Here is a 19,241-nt window from a genome sequence, read left to right as displayed (position 1 = left end):
TTATCTGCAGGCCATCGTGGTGACAGATGGAGAGCGAATTCTAGGCCTAGGAGATCTAGGAAGTTATGGCATGGGCATCCCAGTAGGGAAACTTGCCTTGTACACAGCCTGTGGTGGAGTGAACCCGCAACAGTGTCTGCCTGTCCTGCTTGATGTTGGCACAGACAACGAGGTAAGATTACCTGCTTATTCTGTGCATTTTAAAAACGAAAAGCTGTTTTATTTAAAGCTGGGTTCTTAACTCGGAGAATCAGTCCCTGAATTCGGAGCTAGAGTCAGAGACACCTAAGATAAGAAGACAGCTAACCCAACAGTGCACAGAAGTTGCCAGCTTGCACTCTTGCTCGTAGTATGAGATCAGATAAACACTGGCTGTCCTCATGTTCCACTGATGGGAAGGCGAAGCTGGAGCTGGGCCAGCAGGAGTTGAAGGGTCAGCTCCATCTTTCAGCATGATAAGGTGAGTTAAAAGATTTCAGCCATGCAGATACAGACTGACTTTTCCTGTGAAAAGCATAAGGAAACTGACACATCCCTGGGTGTGTTTGGAAGCGATTATATTTCAGCAAATGGAGAATCCCCACTGGGTGGTTTGGGCTTAATTAATGGCAGTGTTTTGTCAGATTGCACACTTTACTGCACACGATAACAGGACAGGAGGACTCCATCTGTTCACAGTTTTCTGCCTTATGACTCTGGCTCAGAAGGGCTGAAATGCAACACTTTACTGATGCCAGAAGAGACATCTGTGAGGATGTTTTTAAAATAAGTTCCTATAGATATTTGCTATGGCCAATGCTTGTCGAATATGCAAGAAACTATTTTAAAATGTACTTGCTTCTCATTTGACCATAAGCCATCTGAATATATGATTCTCAGCTGGCATGGCAAAACTGGTGAGATAAAACTTTCAAACTTGAAAGGCCGTCACCTCAATCGAAGCTTAGGCACCTTAATCAGCCACTTGATTTTTGTAGAGGTGCTCTGCACTCATGGGCTTCATTTGGAGTTGTGGGTTCTCAACACCTCTTTAGATGTGGGGCCCAGTGTTTCAGATTGGGCCGCCCAAAAACTGAGGAAGCCAAATTAGAGGCCATTATGGAAAATTCAGGTCTTAGGCCTCGTCTACATTGGGGGGGGGGTGTCGATCTAAGATACGCAACTTCAGCTACGAGAATAGACTTAGAATTACTTACTTCGCATCCTCACGGTGCAGGATCGACAGCCGCCGCTCCCCCGTCGACTCCGCTTCTGCCTCTCACCATTGTGGAGTTCCGGAGTCGACGGCAGAGCGACCGGGGATCGATCACTACCAGCCGATCCGGCGGGTAGTGTAGACGTGACCTAAGTGACATCCCCGTGCCAGCAGTGGAACGGGACTAAGTGTCATCAGACAGGTAATTTACCCATCCTGCTCCAAAAAGCCCATTTGGTTGGCATTCATTAAAAGTCAGGTTGTCGGTCTCCATTGTATCTCCAAGGTAGCTCCAGTCTCATGTTGCCAGTTCTGGCTAGACCATTCATCCCAACCCTTATGTGACTCGCATACCGTCCCTTCGTTACTTATCCCCTGCCCCAGGAAAGACATTCACCCCTTCCAACCTAGGGGGTAACAATACTAAAGTGAGAGGGAAACTGAATCACAAATGCTTGTCATAAATGTAACGCAGCTCTTCCCCATGTTCTCCACACTGGTACTCAGGAGTTCCTGGCTTTCAGGTCTATGCTCAAACCACAAGGCTATCCCACTCACATGAAAAAATTAATAAATTAACATTTTAAATGACTTGCCTCTTTCTGTGTTTAGTGCATAATGATGCATTGAGAAGCACTTCCTTGCCATCTTGCTGGTACTGCAGCGCATACAGATCAAACTTTTCAAATTAATTTCAGGGAGATTTGTGGTGGTGGCCGGGCCAAATTGGAGTGAGTGGCATTGCAATCTGGCCCACGGGGTCCTGCACATTCAGGTTTGGCCTGGCTAAACATGGTCGGGCCCTGGCTCAGGTCTGCCTCCCAATGCCAGCTCCACAGCCTATGCTGATGCGCACCCAGGGCTGACGTGTATGATTCTAGGTAATGTAGCTGAGTTTTTGAATTTGGCATAAATGGATGGTTTTTGTTGTTTTTATGCAGGAGATAACATTACTAAATCAGAAGTTTCCCACAACTACTGGGAGACGTGGTCAGTGTGTTACAGAATACTTCCATGTACTGCTTGGGCAACTCAGCCTGTGGCTTTCAGAACTTGGAATCGCCCAGGTAGCTCACTTTAAAGAACCAGCAACATGCCATTGACCACTTAAAAATGTATTCAAGTGCTATATAGTAATGGGAACATGTGTCTCCTCTTTCAAGAACCATGGCATAGAAGAGCAGACCTAAGCAAAATCAATGGAAAACCCCTTTCATATTCCCCGCTAAAGGAAAAACAGCTGGGTTTCTGTGGCTCTGGAAACAGATTTCGTTTTAGCATACCTGCCAACAGTTAAGGTTTGCAAAGCTACAGGACAATAGGGGTTTGGTAGGATGCGCCCCTCTGACAGCCATGATTCGGTTCCTGAGGCCAGGGCGGAAGTGGGATCTCTTTCTGATGACTCACTGAGACCTTCAAAACATCCTGCTAGGTGGCCCATCTGTCTCCTGCTACTGCTATTTCTGTCACATTCTCCCGGATGTTATTTCTTTCCATGCTGAATCACCACTTTTGGAGGCAACAGCTTCTTATCAGCCTTAGATAGGATGCTGGTCCCTGTTCAGCACTTGTGGGGTTGATTGGAAAAACAGTTTTTTGAATGTATGGAGTTGTGTCCAATATCTGCAAAAGGCTTTTAGAAATAGAAATCTGAGTCTGAAGTTAGAAAATGGCAGCAAACTCAAGGAGACGAGCAAACACATACAGGTGAAGTTGAGGACTAGATGGTTCAGGAGATCACTGGTTCAAATCCAGCTCAGGTTAATACAGTAGAAATCTTGTTAGCATCTGGTGGCTTAGATGAAATGGATTGATGGCCTCATTAGTTCCTAATGGAGAGGAGTCCATGTTGCAAAAATCATGACTGTCCCTAGTGAACCCCACATGGGCAGTCTCGGGTAAGAACCCAGGAACTGAATGAGCAATGGACACTGAACTACCTACAAGCTAGGCCTTACAGGGCAAGAGTGAAACATTTCAGGAAGGTGGCATAAGGAAGCACTGTCACTGCATGAGCTCTCCTGGTCCTGTGGAGAGAGGACTCTGCTTCCCAGGGCTGTCCAGCAAGCACTCAATTCCTATGATTGTATTTCCACAATGAGACGCTCCTTGGTGTGGGTTTATTTATCATGAACTAAAGCTGGTGTTCAGGAAGGGATTTGTGTTTGCATCATGCCCAGGAACTGGACAGCCCGCCATGTTTTGTTGCTTAGCGATAATGATTGAAGCGGACATAAATGTGAGACACGTACATTTTGTATGTAAATCTCTGTTCGGCAGAGAAGCAGGTGCCATAAACAGATTGCTTTGTGTCTTAGGCTCTCCTGAATGATCCACTCTATATTGGACTGAAACACAAGCGGGTCCGTGGGAAACAATACGATGAACTGATTGATGAGTTTATGCAAGCAGTCACTAACAAGTAAGTGGGGCTTTGTGTGAGTCTCCTCTTAGCTGCTTCCATTTAAAAGATGTTAAAGCACTCAAAGTAAACACTAGTTTAATTGATAGCTAAGCAAAGAAAATCCATTAATGCAAACCCCGTGGGTGGTCTGGAAATGACCCTGACTGAGTGCTCGAACACTCCAAGTCAAAATTATTTATGTCTTTAGAGAGTTGAGAGGGGACTGACTATTTATAACCATTTCCTGTCCATACATTAAGCTAAAGGTGTCAAATGGGCCCTGTGGGCTGTATCCGGCCTCCATGGTGTATTTACGTGAACTACATAGCAGATTCGCAATCTCAGCATCCTTTTTGTTTTTTGTTGGGTTTTTTTTGTTAAGGGTCTAGCTGTCATGGTTGTGAAGTAAACCTTCTAAAAGTAAACAGGGTGTAATTCAATGTGGGGCTGTCTGCCTGAATCTGCAAGCAGCCTGTGAATGACTTACTCTGAGAGGTGTGAGCTTCCCTGCCTGCCAGTAACCACATCAGTGTTAACCCTGAAGACACTATAAATATAAGCATCAACTATCATACTGTTTATTTTAGCTGTGGAACAGGGAAGGTGTTAGGAGTGAATTCCCTGGCTAAAGAATGTGGAATTGGAAGGGAAAGGAGAACAGAGAAATGAAAAGAGAAGAGACACACTAACCAGAAGGAAAGATGGTCCAGTGATTAGTGTGCTAGCTCTGGGCCTGGAGACATTATCCTGTCATCCCAGCCTGATCTGACGAGGGGTCGGTGTGTTCTTGTACCATCTCATTGGAATGCGTTTACCAAGTTACTTGAGAGATCTGTGTGGTTTTGTACCATCCTCTCCAGTCAGGAATGTGCTTACTTGGTGTTAGCTAATACCGAGCTGTGGTATTGGTGGTGTTGTTTTGCCAAGGCCAGGCCTACTCTGGTTCACAGCCTTTGGTTCACACTGTTTGTTATGCCTAGTGCTACAGCAAGGCCTACACTATATACAGGCCATACTTGCACCTTATCTTGATCTTCACCCAAATCTTCCATTAGCATCAGTGGGAAATCCACTGTGAACTGGGGGAGTGTGGGTTTCTCTGTTTATACCCCAACTCATGGACCATCATTCAAAATGGAGGTAAGCCCTCTCCATTGAATGAGTTTGATACATAGGCATGAAGCCCAGTCCTGTAGCTCTCACTCATTTCCCCCTGCAATCACTGGGACTGCTCACAAGAGTAAGGACTGTGGGACTGGACCCTAAATCTATAGATATGGACCCGAACCTGCACACCAGACCAAAAAAACCTCTGCAGTTCAGGTCCAGATTGGAGCTTTACACCTGGCATTCCAAAATCTCCCATCTGCTTGCCCTGAGCTTTGGGGAATTTGGATTCAGATTTTGCAGATTGGGCTGATCTCTGCTGGACTCTCATCCTTCCAGTAGATTCAAGGTCAATCACAACCACCCCACCTTTCTTTATGGCTAGTTGGGAGGGAGGGGATGGCAATCCCAAATAGTATTCTGTTGTAACACAGGGTTATGCTATGAAAAAAGCTGAGAACCATTGCTCATGGCTATTGGTTACGTGCTTTGCAGTGCATTCTTGTGCCCAAGTGGGGAAGGTGAAAGTACATGACAATCCCCTCGACTCACTGAAGGGGATATTGGAAGGAAGAGAGAGAAAACAGCAATTTAAAACAGACTGGAAAAGCCCTAACCTCTTGAGCATCATTTTCTGCCTCTGCTAAAGTAACAGATGACGTTAATCAGGGACTGCAGAGTGCTGCAGCGCACTCCTACCCACCTGATTTATGAGGTGCTTCATGTTTGCTTGTCTTCCCTCCACACTGTTGTTGTTTCAGTTCTTTGCATTTAAAGGCATCACGTCAGTTACATGAATTAGGTCTCCCCCCTTCCCTCTGTCTCAGCAGGCTGTTTCTGCGTGCACTGCTGCGAACTGTAGGGTTATGTCTTAGGTCTGGAGGGTTCTAAGGGCAACACCTACCCAAAAAAATGACCAGCGCCCTTCCCCCATGCCCAAATGAGTTGGGAGGAGCAGTAAGGAGGGAAATGGTGAGGACTTTAGCAGCTGTAGGTCCTGGAGGAGCTGACTGCTTTAGAGACAGTGTCAGTGCAACCCTCCGTTTTTGTGACTGGCCCTTGGTCCAGTGGAATTGGGTACCAGACTGAGAGAACTGGGGTGAAATCCTGACCCCATTGAGTTAATGGGAGTTTTGTTTCAGTGGAGCCCGGACTTCACCCAAGGTTCCCGTTCCCAGTTCTGCTACTGACTCACTGTGTGACCTTAGGCCAGGCCCTTCACCTCTTCTGGGCTGCAGATTCCCCATCTGCAACGTGGGCTAATAATTATTACAGAGCTTTGTAAGCCCCTGAGATCTGTGGATAAAAAATATGCTATCTAGTCATGAACATTATCACTTCAGTGAGGGGTGCATTAGAAATGCTTAAAAGAGAACCTTAAAAGAGAGTGGAAAAATTTGAGCTTTTTCTTCTTTTTCTTTATAATGGACGAAGGCCCGATTATTTAAAAGAAAGGTTGGATCTTTTGTGGCTTGTGTTGAAATTAGGAATTCATGTCTTGTCTAATCTGGAAAACTCTGGCAGTAGAGAAACACGTCTATGGAATCACAAAAAGAAAAGGAGTACTTGTGGCACCTTAGAGACTAACCAAAGATCTTCTGTACTTTCCACAGTATGCATCCGATGAAGTGAGCTGTAGCTCACGAAAGCTTATGCTCAAATAAATTGGTTAGTCTCTAAAGGTGCCACAAGTACTCCTTTTCTTTTTGCGAATACAGACTAACACGGCTGTTACTCTGAAACCTGTGGAATCACAGGAGATTGAAAGCAACTGAGAGGTGAAGGGAATTGTAGTGTGAGTGTTACTGTTGTTTTTTTGTTGGCACGCTCTTCTATTTTAACTCCAGCCTCTAATGAACACAGTGGAGAAAGGATGTCTCCTAAACTTTCCTCTTCTCCTCTGGCAACAAGAGGACCAGGGAGAGAGAATTCAGAGCTCAGCAGGGTCCTGGGACAACAGCTTGAGGCACTTGGTTTCTATGGTGATGAGTAGTAGAAGGACCTAGATAATGGCTCCCTCCCATCACTAGTCTGGCTCTGGTCTTTGTTTGTGATGTCTATGGCAGAGATTGCTCAACATGCAGGATATGAACCTCGCCACCACTGCGAGATTTATTTTGGGAACAGGGCAAAACATACGCAGCTAGCCAGCCCTGGCCTGCCACCCTGACCCATGGGAATATGCTCCCGGGCAGCATGCTTCTTCTGTGCTAGCTGTTGGGAAAAGACTGCCTATTGTTTCCTTATGGCTGGGTTAGATGGGCTAATCCCAGAGGAGAACGCAGAGGGAACTCAGCCATGGAACGCAGCTCTCCTCTCATGTGGAATGACATGCCGAGGCAGTGTGATCTAGTGATTGGAGCAAGGTACTGGGGTCAAGAGCCTTGGCTTCTGCTCTCAACAATGCAGGACAAATCCCTTAGACAGCCTGAGACCCACAGAGGTTATCTCCAGAATGGTATACCTACTTTGCAAGTGTATTATGAGGACAAATCCATTCATATATATTAGGTATCTTGAGACCATGGGTGCAAGGCATCATAGAATTGTATTACTACTTCTTCTAGTGCTCATTTTAATAGTTATTCTTTATTGCAAAGACCCTGGTGTTGGGAAAGGAGGTAACTCTAGGCTGAACTGGATTCAGCAGGCTTGAATGCAGTGCATTCATTTGGTCTTGGATTACCACCTGAACAGTTCAGGGTAATGAAAGTGCATGAAAGTGCTGTCATATTGTAGCTAACCTCAGTGGTACTTGTGAAGCGACCTTTGAATTTGACAGGTTTCAGAGTAACAGCCGTGTTAGTCTGTATTCGCAAAAAGAAAAGGAGCACTTGTGGCACCTTAGAGACTAACCAATTTATTTGAGCATGAGCTTTGGTTAGTCTCTAAGGTGCCACAAGTGCTCCTTTTCTTTCTTTGAATTTGAAAAGCTCTGATCCCTGAAATCTGGACTCTGGGCTCTGGCTTTTGTTATTCATGAGAATAGCACTTCTCAGAATCATCCGAGAATCATCTGAGAATAAACCCACAATCTGAGGGGACAGCTTGTCTGATTATTTTGGGGGGATTTTTTGAGTCCCTAATGATTAATTAACCAGGTTAATTTGGTTTATATTGAGAGGCTTTGCAAGAACAGTTCTTGAATTCTCCAAAATGGAGACATGCTAGTCATGTAAAAAGTTTAATCTAGTTTATAAGGGTCCTTTAAATTCTCATGTAAATCAGTGGTCAGCTCTTTTGCCAGAGCACCTCCCGTCCCAGCTAGTAACTACTGCTTCAGCCGACATGTGTAAAGGAAGTGGAATGTGTCAGAACACAGGAAGGAGGAAAGAGTGACGATTCATTGTTCTAATGTATGAATAAAATCAAACAGATGTGATTCCAATTGCTATGGCTGGAGGCATCTCCACTCAGAGGCAAAGGCTCACAGCTTCATAATAGCCACTGAATAATGGACGGGTATAGCAGTAACTCCACAGTTAGCACGAATGTATTTGCCAATAAAATGAGATGTATGGGCATTTTTAGACCAAATTATTAATGAAGGCCCTTCTCAAAACAGCTGGAAGAAATATCTGCATTTTCCCAGTGTCTAAACCTCCATTCATTACTCTTTCACCTAGAAAGCAAGAAAGAACTTCCCATTTTTTAAGGGCCAAAGTCTTGTATTTGCAGCTCTCATTATCCCCAGTAGAAGCCAGAATTTGGCCCACTTAGCTCAGGCCATGGATTTAGGATTAAGCAGCCTTGCAAAATGCTACTTGCCTACAGCAAGTAGTTGGGTGGGATGGGTTTTTTTTTGGTTTTTTTTTTTGCGATGGGCAAGTAACATATGCATATCGAGATTATCTTCAGTCACTGGAGCGAAAGGAGAGTAAGTAGATTTCGCACCTGGACTGGTAAATTTTCAAGGCTGGAATAAAAACTCACTCGCTGAGTCCAGGGATCCTATCAGAATGACTATCCCGTAATCTCCACATATCGGAGAAAACTGTGCTCGAAATCCAAAGACCCGTGTGGGGTGCTGATGTGCCAGGGTATATTTTCTTTGTGCTGTGTAGAGTTAGATGCCCTTGCAGTGTGATGAGACTCAGTCTATACACTAATAATGTGCTTTAATTGGCAAACTCCCTTTAAAAAAAACTAACCAAGATCTGGAATTGAGCTGGGGAATTTTAAAAAGATTGTCAAGTGTTTTCCTCCTCCCTTTCTCCTGAATTCCTTCTTTCTGACTCCACTTCCACCTCCCATCATCTCTTCCGTAGTCCCATAGTAAAGTAACACTGTTACCGTGATTCCAAATGGCTAGAAGTGCTGATGGATGGGCCATCCCAAAGCGCCAGCCTCCCTTGTGAAAGCCAGCCTTGCTCGCTTGCTGACAGATGTTGAGCAAACAAAGTATAGGCCCTGGGAGAGGCACTTCCACACTCCAGCAAATTGTGTCACCGAAGCCTCGTTAAGCTGTCATAACTTCTCTCCCTTTTCGTTTCCCATCACAGCTGATTACCAGGGTAATTGTGAAAACAGAAGCTGTCTCTTTTATGAGCCTGTTCCATTTGACAGGGCGCAGGAGACAATCAGAGACCAAGTGCTGGGGAATTTGAATGGAAAGAGAGAGAAAGTAGCTCTAAGTAGTTCTTTTAATTTTGGTTTGAAACAGATTTTTTTCCCCCCTGAGCTCTGCCCAGTAGTTTACCCTTGAGCAGAACTACAGACAAGGTCCCAAGTGCCCTGCAGGAAGCTGGGCATATGTTCTGCAACAAGTTCCTCTGGTTTCAGCAGCTCTCTAATGCATCAGACTGGAAATCCAGTGGCCGTTTTTATGATGCTAAATAATCAGTACAGTATCCCCTATGTTATTTATTTGGACTTTACATTTAATATAGTTTATTGATCTGAAAATATCAATGTGATGCTCGGCCACAGCTATAAATGGATCCTGCTTTGTGAACCCAGCCCCTTTTGGGGGTTGGTAATAACTCCTCAAACCAAGGCCAGATCGGCTTAGTTTCAGTTTTTGCTGTGCAAGTTTCACAGAGAGATAGCTAGCTGTATATCCCCCGTCTGTACCTCCATGGTGCTCGGGGCTTGAATTTCCTCCATGTCCACCTCAAATTGGAGTGAAGTGGCTTTAAATATGCACAGAGCAGCCCTTTCTAAACTACCAAGCTGCAGCATGGCTCTCAAAACAGACAGCAAGGCAGATCAGCCATGGAATCCTAAACGGGAATGCCCCTGTGGTCCTTCCAGTGAACTTTCTGAGTGCCCCCAGTGACGAAGTGAAAGAGCTGGACTCATCACATGATCATAGTGACTTGCTTTGGAGCAGGGTCTGATACTGAGTGTGGGAGAGCAGTACTGATACTGTACTCCTGGCTCCACTCGCACGACGTCCTGTTACTGATTAAGGGCTGAACTTCAGCCACTGCTGCTGTGCTGGCCCTGTGGTAATGGGCTTTCACACTTCGTATATGACCTTGACTGATTTGGAATGCAACAGTTTTATCCTTCACTGGGGCTTTCTGGCACTGTGCATTTACAGCTACACCTGATATACTGTAGCTTTTCTAGGTGAAGGATATGTCTTGAGGGAGGGCAGGTGGCTTTGGTGTTTTCTGCCGTGAGGCAGGGTTGGTTTGTGTTCAGGGCTCCATGCTACCACTATTGCATCCCCTGGCCACTCCCAATCCCCAGAAAGTGCTGTACCTCATTTTAGCTGCACTATCCCTTTCATAACCTGATCTGATCCTCAGAAGATTTTATGCCTCTAGGGCCCAGCCCCAGGATTCACATTGACATGGGCCCAGTCTGACTCTTGCCCTGTATTGGAATGGAATATATATTCCGGAAGAAGTGAAGGCAAACTGCAGATAAAGCACAATTTGCTGCATCTCACAGACAGAGGCAGAATACTGGGCTCATGGCGTAGTTCCTGGGCTCTTCTGGAGGAGCGGTTGGGCACCAAAACTTCCAGCCACAGAGCTGCATCCAGGAGTCCCTGTGAGTGAGGCTCACGCAATAGTCCGTAACCCAGGCTGATGGCTTCCTTGTTATGAGAAGACAAACTTACAGGTATGAACAAATTTTCCCACTGTTTCCACGTCTGTAAAGCACTTTTCGCAGCTGTCAATGCTGGATAAATAATGCCATCAGGGCAGGTGAATCACCGCAAAGATGTAAAACTCCACCTTGTGTGTGGATTTCGGTGCTATACAAACCCTAGCGCCCGCTTTTATTTTAATATTGCAGGCTGTTTTCTACTCTGTCAGTTCTTACGGGAAGTCTCTTAGCTAGACAAATGCTATAAAAATAAAAGGGACTTTTTTTCTTTAAACCCAATGTCTGTCTGATGTAAATGGGCAAACAAACATTCCAGCCTCTGTTGACAAATAATAGCACTGTCACCTGTCCCCCGTACTGTCCAGGCTGTCAGCTCTCTCTCTGCAGCCCCCATTGTTTCCTCCCCTGGACCAGAAGCACGTAAAGCTGTGAGAACAATGGAAAAACAAAACTTGGGTGAGGGAGGGAGGGTCCCAGAGCCCAGGCACCAGCCCGAGCCCAAACACCTCCACCACAAGTAAAGATCCCTGCAGCCTGAGCCCTGCAAGCCAGAGTCAGCTGGCCCAGCCCAGCCACAACGGTTTAATTGAAGTGTAAATGTACTCTTGTATGCCGTAGCCAAATCCTAGTGTGTGGCCCTGCTCAGGCAGGAGCTCCACATGCCCTTGAGCTACCAGCCAAAGGGCTACTGGTCCAGTTGCAGGTCGGGAGGGAGCTAGTGGATCCACAACAGCAAAGCTTGGCCTAGACTCTGAACCCTGGTAAAAGGGCTGGGCATGAACACCTTTCCCCCCACAAACTCTCTACTTGATCCATTCTGCTGGTGCCTGCTCTTCTGGAGCTTCTGGCTGCTGCTCTGTTTCCAGCTTGCACAAGGTATTTTTTTCTGATCCCTGTACTCTTGCCTCAGGGGATGGACAACTCTTCAGCTGGACTCCCCTGAGCAGAAATCCAGGACTTGCAAGGGACCGGGGGGAAGTGACTTGCCTTTTTCTCTCTCAGAACATACCAGCTGGACCCAGCCCTTCCTCTACCCACAGCACCTTCTGTCATTCCTGTGGGATAGCCTGGCAAGCCACCACAACGCTGCTAGAGCCTGGTGGGTGGCTCCCTTTCATAAGCAAGGGAAATGCAGACTCTTGGGCTGCTGCCTTTATCTTTCCCAGTGGATTCTGTTAATCTGGTACCTGGCAGTCCCTGCAAAGTGCTGGGTGGAGCTTTGGGTGGGGAAATCTTGTTCATCTCTTCTTCAGTGGCCAACTTCTAGCCAAGTGCCCGCAGCCCAGGAATCTGTGGATTTTCAGCCTACATGCCAATCACTTGTGAGGCACACACAAGGCTGGCAGTTGGAAGGTGGCCTTCCCATTATGAAAGTGGCAAGTATATGATGAGGAATGTTGAGGGCAAGGGAGAAAAGACCTCTTCCTTTGCCTGGGGACTCAATGCGTAAAGCAGTTCTCTTCCATAATGGGCTTGGAGAGCTATTATGAAGTGTTATATTCAAGGAGGAATTGGAAACCACCTCTGTAGGAATCTTGCCACCAAGGAACTTGAATAACATTTGTTCCTGCCTCTGGGGAAATAGTTTATGCTTTCTGCTCACAGTGAATAGAAATGCCTTGTCAACCTTGAGCAGCAAATGCATCACATAGAGCCCATGGACTCGGCCCTTTAAGGTTTGACTTACATTATCCAGTCAGGTGCTTCTCAGAGCATTGCCTCATAGAATTTTTTCCCCATGATCGTGTGACCTATAATGAGCCTGGAAGAAGTTGATGAGATACATGCAAATGTGGATAAAAGAACCAGGCTGCATGGTCAAAGTGTTTAGGAAATTACAAAGAAAGTTCTCTGCTGGAGGAACTGAAAGCAACTTCATCAGCAAAACATCTGCCTGCTGCTTCAGGGATTCACACGTCTTCTTGTGAGCACATTCCAAGAGAGACGTGCATCCCTATCTTCAGAGAGAGAAGAGAGTGCATCCGTAAAGATCTTGTTTTCTGTGTCCTTCTTGTTAGCTTTGTCCAACACATCGGTGAAGCTTTGTTGTTAGCAGCAGTGGAAAATAACACAATGAGAGACAAAACACAAATCCTTACAGAGGCCCACCTAATATCTGTCTCCTGAGAAGCAGAACAACTTCCTAAAGTTTTGGGGGGTTAATTGTTAAAACAGACTTGCACTGTTGCCTTTGCTTAGAAAAACATGAAACTATGGAATAGGAGCCAGATTCTTATACCCTTCCTCACCCTGAATAGTAGCTCGCTCAACGTGTCTATGGATGCAGAAGTTACTGGCTGAGGTTCTTTGGTCTGTGTCATGCAAGAGGTCAGACTAGATGATCATAATGGACTACAGGTTCTGGGCTCAGAATCTATTATTTCAGTGGGGCTAAGTGTGGAAGAAGATATACTGCTTAATGCGAATCATGAAACCAGAATTTGGACCCCAGCTTGTTATTTATGTAGGGCCAGTAAAGACCAGGACACAGTCCCTACTCAAAGGGCTTGCAATTTAATTTTAGACATGATGCTATGTGTAAGAGTAAGGAGTGAGGAAGGACAAGGGTAACAACAATAAGATCACATGGTTAGTCGCTTGCAGACTTGTGTTTTCTATTGTAGAAATGGCAGAACAAACTCCAGGAATGGTGCTGAAACCCTATGGTCCTTTGGTCAAATGCAGATGCATGAGCGCTATTATTATCTAGCTTTTATTACGGCCTGTGTAAAACCAGACAGATTGAACAGGTTATAGAGCTTCCTGTTCCTAGGCCTCAGTGCCATTTTTGGAGCAATGGCAGGAAAACACCAGCTTCAGAGCTTTTAGGAGTGATGGAGGATAGAAATGGATGCATTCTCTGCATTCAGGTCCCTTCTAGAGATTTGTTTCTTCTGTGATTCCCACAAGAAGTGAACCAACACCTGCACACACCCCCAAACACACACACATTATCCTCCCAACACCTTGTCCTCTTGACACCTATCATTTTGGCACATTTTCTTTCAGGCTGGAGGTTCTTGCGTAACCTCCTCTGAAGCCATCACCCACATAATTCTGTAGACTAGTGTGAGGTCCTCGTAGATTCTGTGCTTGAACACCCAGTTAGTTAAGGTGAGGAAAAACACGCTAGAAGTTTGGATCCAATCCCGTTGCTTGCAGACCTGGCCATAGTGATGCACATATTTGTAACCTCTAGGCTGGACTATTGCAATTCTCTTTATCTAGGAAAAGTAGCAAGTAGTCAGATTTATTGCTTAAAGTCAATACTAGCATAGTCCGGGAAGAAAGCTCAGTACGATACCAGTTTCCAGGAAGCCATCTTGTGCAGTATTGTTAAATTCACCTTACACAAAAGGTGTGCTCCCTTCCTTGTCATTGTTTTGGATACTAGCATTCCAGGCACTACCCATGAAACTACCTCCCTAACTTGTACTAAAACATAGAATGAATGAATCTTGATTTTGACATGTTTCCTATCTGCTTATGCCATATGCTGAATTGTACTATTGCAAGGGATTGTGGGATGTAGCTTAGCATGAGTGAACAGAACTCTGGGAAAAACATAGACCCATTCAACTCTTATAACTGCCAGGCACTTGTGTAATGTGGTATAAACTAACTAGATGTGCATGGCATCAGTCCTGGTTACCGGAGAGACAGTCTCATCCGCTGCAAGCAGGACCTCCCGCAACAGCTGCATTCCACCAGAACAGTGGTTCACTCAACCAATAGGAGGAGGCTTGTGGCCATGGGAGACAGGAGCTGGACCAGGAACATGGAACTCGCTACCAGAACAGAGAAGAGTGACCACTGGACCTTGCTGCACTTAAAGAGCCAAATGCAAAACCTGCCTCTTTGCCCAGGCTTTAGCACCCTCAATCTCACTGATTCATAAAAAAACTAAACAAATCATAAGCCTGCTTCTTGATGGTGTTGGGGGAAGAGAGAGAGAGAACCTCATCCTCTTCTGTGTTTGCATACTATAGCAGTGAGGTCTCTATAAGCATTCAAGGAATGAATGGATGGATAGGAGGGGACTTGGCATGTATGATCTGCTTTAGGCTGAGAAATAAAAGTCATACTGATGGCAAAGTTTGCAGAGTGCTCCTCACCAAAATCTCTAGCTGGTGAGCACAGAATGAAGAATTCATTAGGGTTTAGTCCTTAGTAGCCTCTGCTCCTGCCATCCATGAGTTTGCTGCTTAAACTTGGAATTGTTTTAAGCCCCATGCCATTCCCATAGTCCGTGGGCTCCTGCCGTTGTGAGAAGGCTTCGCCAAATAGCTGGGGTTTGCAGCACGCTCTGGAAACAGACACACCTGGGCTTGTTCTGTGAGCACTCAGATCACTTCTACCTTCTGATCTCTTACCCTGACCATGCTTTGGGATTGCCAGCACTTAATCAGACTTGCCCAGTGGTGCACAAGCTCTGGACTGTACAGCTGTTTCTTGTAGCTATGTTCAGAAGTCCTCATACACTTATTTTCTGCATTTGATTTGTACCCAAGTTGTGAATTCACACAGCTTTGCCCACCCACACAGCCTAGATGTGTGTGCACATCAGGTGTTTTGCACATGTGCAGAAGTTCATACAGAGCCCTGAGCATGGACTTTAAAAATGTGCACCTGAAACCAGCCTTGTCGATTTGCAATCAGTATAATTGCCCAGTTCTCATGCACTAAACCAGTCCTGCAGTGTTTCAGCTGCAACTTCAAAACAGCCCATTTTTAAAAATATTTTTAAATGAAAAATGTGTTTAATATAAGTGTTTGTAAACCCTTTTTTTTTTTTTTTTTTTTTTTTGCTACTCATACCTACATTTGTGTCCTAAGGTTCCTGAATTCCTTTAAGCCTGTCTTCTGCTCTTTGGAAGGAGGGCTGAGAAACACAAAAACAGTCTCCCAAAAAGTAACTTTTAACAGCCAGCAAAGATGAAAATTACTCATGCAAACTGGAAAGGCACCTGTACATAAAGAGAGTTACATGAGCAGATAGTCCCAATAAATACACACTTTAATGTGCGCTAGAGGAATGGGAATATATTGGAGTCCAAAACTAGAAGGTCAAGCAATAAAACTGCATTTTACTGGAAGGGGGGAAAAACAATCTGCTCAGCATATCCATTGGATGGAGGTAGGCAATTTGGTCCATTGGATGGAGGTAGGCAATTTGGATGCTGGCATCCATCTATTCAAGCCTCCCCAGCCAGGTTAAACCAAAATCCCACATAGTATATACTACAGCTTTGCTTTACGAAAAAGGTAGATAAACTCTGGGTGGTTAACTCCTTAGGCACTGAACATTTTCCTAGGGTTTCAGATGGACTTCAGGAGAGCATGCCAAAGAGGAACAAATAGTAGGTAGAGTGAGATTCCTGGAAGGAGCCTGTCCTAACTCACCTTGCCTTTCCCCTGCTGGAAAACACTCAGTCCTAATGTGACTCTGTGTAGCTGGTTCCCAACCCTTCCTCAGACTGGGAGCCATAAGTGGGGAGGTGGGGATCTGGAATGGCCGTATGAGAGCTGGTAACATGCCAGCTGGACCGACCTGAGGACTCTCTTCTAACTAGAAGCTGCTGCAGGTGCTCTCTCCCTGGCTGTTCTTGGTTGTTGTCATAAACTTAAGAGTGCTGAAATATAATAGAGCAGATCCTCAAAATCCTTACACTGCTCATTTGGCAGCTGCTTTTCTTACAGGCATCCTGCACCTGCAGACAATAAAGCAAGTCATGGATGCTTGCAGTCATATCTCACCTGGGGCTCTCACAAGGTTAGCAGAAGAGAGCGGGTCAGGCAATGGAGATTTTTTCCTCAGAAATTCTGACAAACACAAATAAACTAATTTGTGTTGAAAACACCCTCAGAATTGTGACCAGGCTTGGGATGGACCTGATTAAACAAAGCCGCAAACGTATTGCTAGGAAGGAGCAGTAAACATTAATGATGAGATTTTCAAAGCAGCCCCAGTAAACTACGTGTCTAACTCTCATTTAATTTCAGTGGGATTTGAGTACCTAAATCCCTTAAAATCCTCTGAAAGTCTCAGCATAGTAGTTGTCCTTGAAGATCATTCCAATGGTGCCAGCTATCATAATTTTACTGCAAGTATTGCAATATTGGATGTTTTATGTAAAGACCCAGTTCCTGGAATCCTGTGAGTATGTGAGAATCTCAGATATCATTATTGTTCTTGAGTTTCTAGCCCTCGTGGTTACAGATAAAAAGCTTGAAAATGTGACCTAAGGGTGCCCGAAATCTCACAAACCAGAAGGCAAAGGAAAAGAAAATATTTTTAAAATCTCATGATTGTGGGCGTGGGAGGGGCAGACTCATAATTTTTGAACATTTGGGGTTGGCAATATTGATTCCATTCTGAACCTTCAAAAATACCTTGGTGAGAAAAGATTCAGCGATCCATCACTATCCTGCCATACTTGAAGGGACATAGAGAGAAATGAAATATTTATGGAGCATCATACTCTCTTTGCACTGTCCTCAGGGAATGTTTGTTAAAGATAAAAATAGAGGGAAGGAGATAGGATCAAGCGCCCCCTGTTGGACACTCACCAGACTGCTGAATTGCATGTGTGAGCTTGCTGGGGCTGGGCAGAGCTCAGGTGCTGTCCCTGGGTTTGGGCCTCTAGGCACACAAACCAGGAGCAGACCTCACGTCTAATACCCCTCTTCGCAGTGGGAAACCCACGATCCAATACTCTATGCCATCTCCCTCAAGCCTCTTTAGCAGCTCTTGCGTGTTCCCCAGAATCCCACCGACGGTGTGAGACTTCTGGTTTAGAGTTTACCTCTTCAGGGCTATGTGACCATGAAAGCTGACAGGCAGACTTTGCCCAGAATTCTAGAACCCAATTGCTTTTTACCCTGGTAGCACAAGAAATATATAGAAATATGCAAAATAATAAACACACCAAAACAAATTTCCTTGCCTCAGTTTCCTCACCACTCAAGAGAGTTCTTTGGGAGTAGACCAGAATCCTCTCAGGAAGTCAGGATCCTTCCTCATCCCTTCTGCACATGGCTTCTCTTCCAGAATATGGAATAAATCAATCAACCAATCAATCCCCCTCTCTCTCAAATGGCTGCTGAGAGACCCTCTCTTTTATAACCTGTAGTCCAATGTTTCTCAGACTGGGGGTCCTGACCCAAAAGGGAGTCGCAAGACTATTGTGGGAGGGGTTGCGAGAGTGGCGGCTGCTGGCCAGGTGCCCAGCTCTGAAGGCCGCGCTACCACCAGCAGCAATGCAGAAGTAAGGGTGGCATGGGATGGAGGGGGATCGTCACAGCCAGAAATATTTTCGAATGGGGTCCCAGCAGCCCCTTTGTCAAGTGACTCTCTGATCAGCCCCATCAGGTGATCAGAATCCTCTACCAGCTAATCTATTACTTAGTTACTAACCCACCTGGGTAAACTGATCCTTCTGGATAGGAGCCAGCCTGCTGTCTGGAGTGATTCCATTTCAGTGGGAGAGCACTTAAGCTAACAACCCTTTGTTATTGTTTTACTACCCCTTGGACTTCCAGTTCAACATGGAGGTAAAAGGACAACAGAGAAAGTAAACAAACTGCACATTCAAAATGGAGGCTGCAGTCTAGCTCAGATGCTCATAACCAGCCCCTCAGTCTCAAACAGAATTCATAAGCTGTACATAGACAATTTCCCCCTATCATCACATCTGCCTACTATTGGAGAGGAATGTGTGTGGTAGGAAAAGATTTATGTGCCTGACACAGAAAAGAAATTGTTCAGGAGTAATTAATCCTCATGAAAATATGATCCCATAGTCATAGAGACCTTCCCACGATTGTGATGTTTGAAGTGCTGGTTGCACAAATTATTACTGTGCAAGAACACCATTTTTGCTAACCAATTAATGTTAATTCAGAGATCAGACTGATTTTAATGGAAATAGCTTGCAATTTTTAGAGCAAAATACCAGGCATGCCTAGTTAAAGATTTGCTGATCCCATTGTTTGTGTAGTATTTGAGGTTGCATTGCGCCAAGAGGAGACCTAACACACAGTCCAATTGTGGTGTTTTTTTCAGCCCTGGCGAATGTCAGCACATGTTAAAGGTGATGTGGCATTTTGCTGATCATCACTTTTTCCCTTGCAAGTGCAAAGCCACTCACTTGGCAGATAAACGATAAGAGAATTATATTTGCCAGATACTTGCCATGTTATTCATTTCTTTAACATATTCCATGGGAACCCAGAGTACTCCTTTTAGCTGTCAAGCTTTAGTGGAGGAGAGAAATTTGGGAAGCTTCACATTTAGTGGGGAGGGGCATTGGTCAGTGGTCAGTGTTTTGGGAGGAATTGTGATATTAGATATTTCCTCCCTAGCTTGCAGAATTAATGATGTGAAAAGATTAAAAGTGCATGGAACTTGTAACAGCTCCATCGCCAAAATATACTATGCAACTCCCAAATAATTGGCAGCAGATTGGTGGC

General features: G+C 45.1%; 1 protein-coding gene across 1 annotated transcript in view; it reads left to right on the top strand.

Moving 5' to 3' along the window:
- Window positions 1-19,241, top strand: part of ME3 (malic enzyme 3) — a 175,063-nt gene that overhangs the window by 124,342 nt on the left and 31,480 nt on the right. Inside the window, exons 5-6 of the mRNA XM_077842181.1 lie at window positions 11-172; window positions 3,514-3,617. Of these exons, the coding sequence (XP_077698307.1) occupies window positions 11-172; window positions 3,514-3,617 (266 nt within the window). The remainder of the gene's footprint in view (window positions 1-10; window positions 173-3,513; window positions 3,618-19,241) is intronic.

Source organism: Eretmochelys imbricata, chromosome 1 (assembly GCF_965152235.1).
Source record: "Eretmochelys imbricata isolate rEreImb1 chromosome 1, rEreImb1.hap1, whole genome shotgun sequence".
NCBI lineage: Eukaryota > Metazoa > Chordata > Testudines > Cheloniidae > Eretmochelys > Eretmochelys imbricata.
The sequence above is the reverse complement of the archived record's forward strand: the minus strand, read 5'-3'. Positions and strand labels throughout refer to the sequence as shown.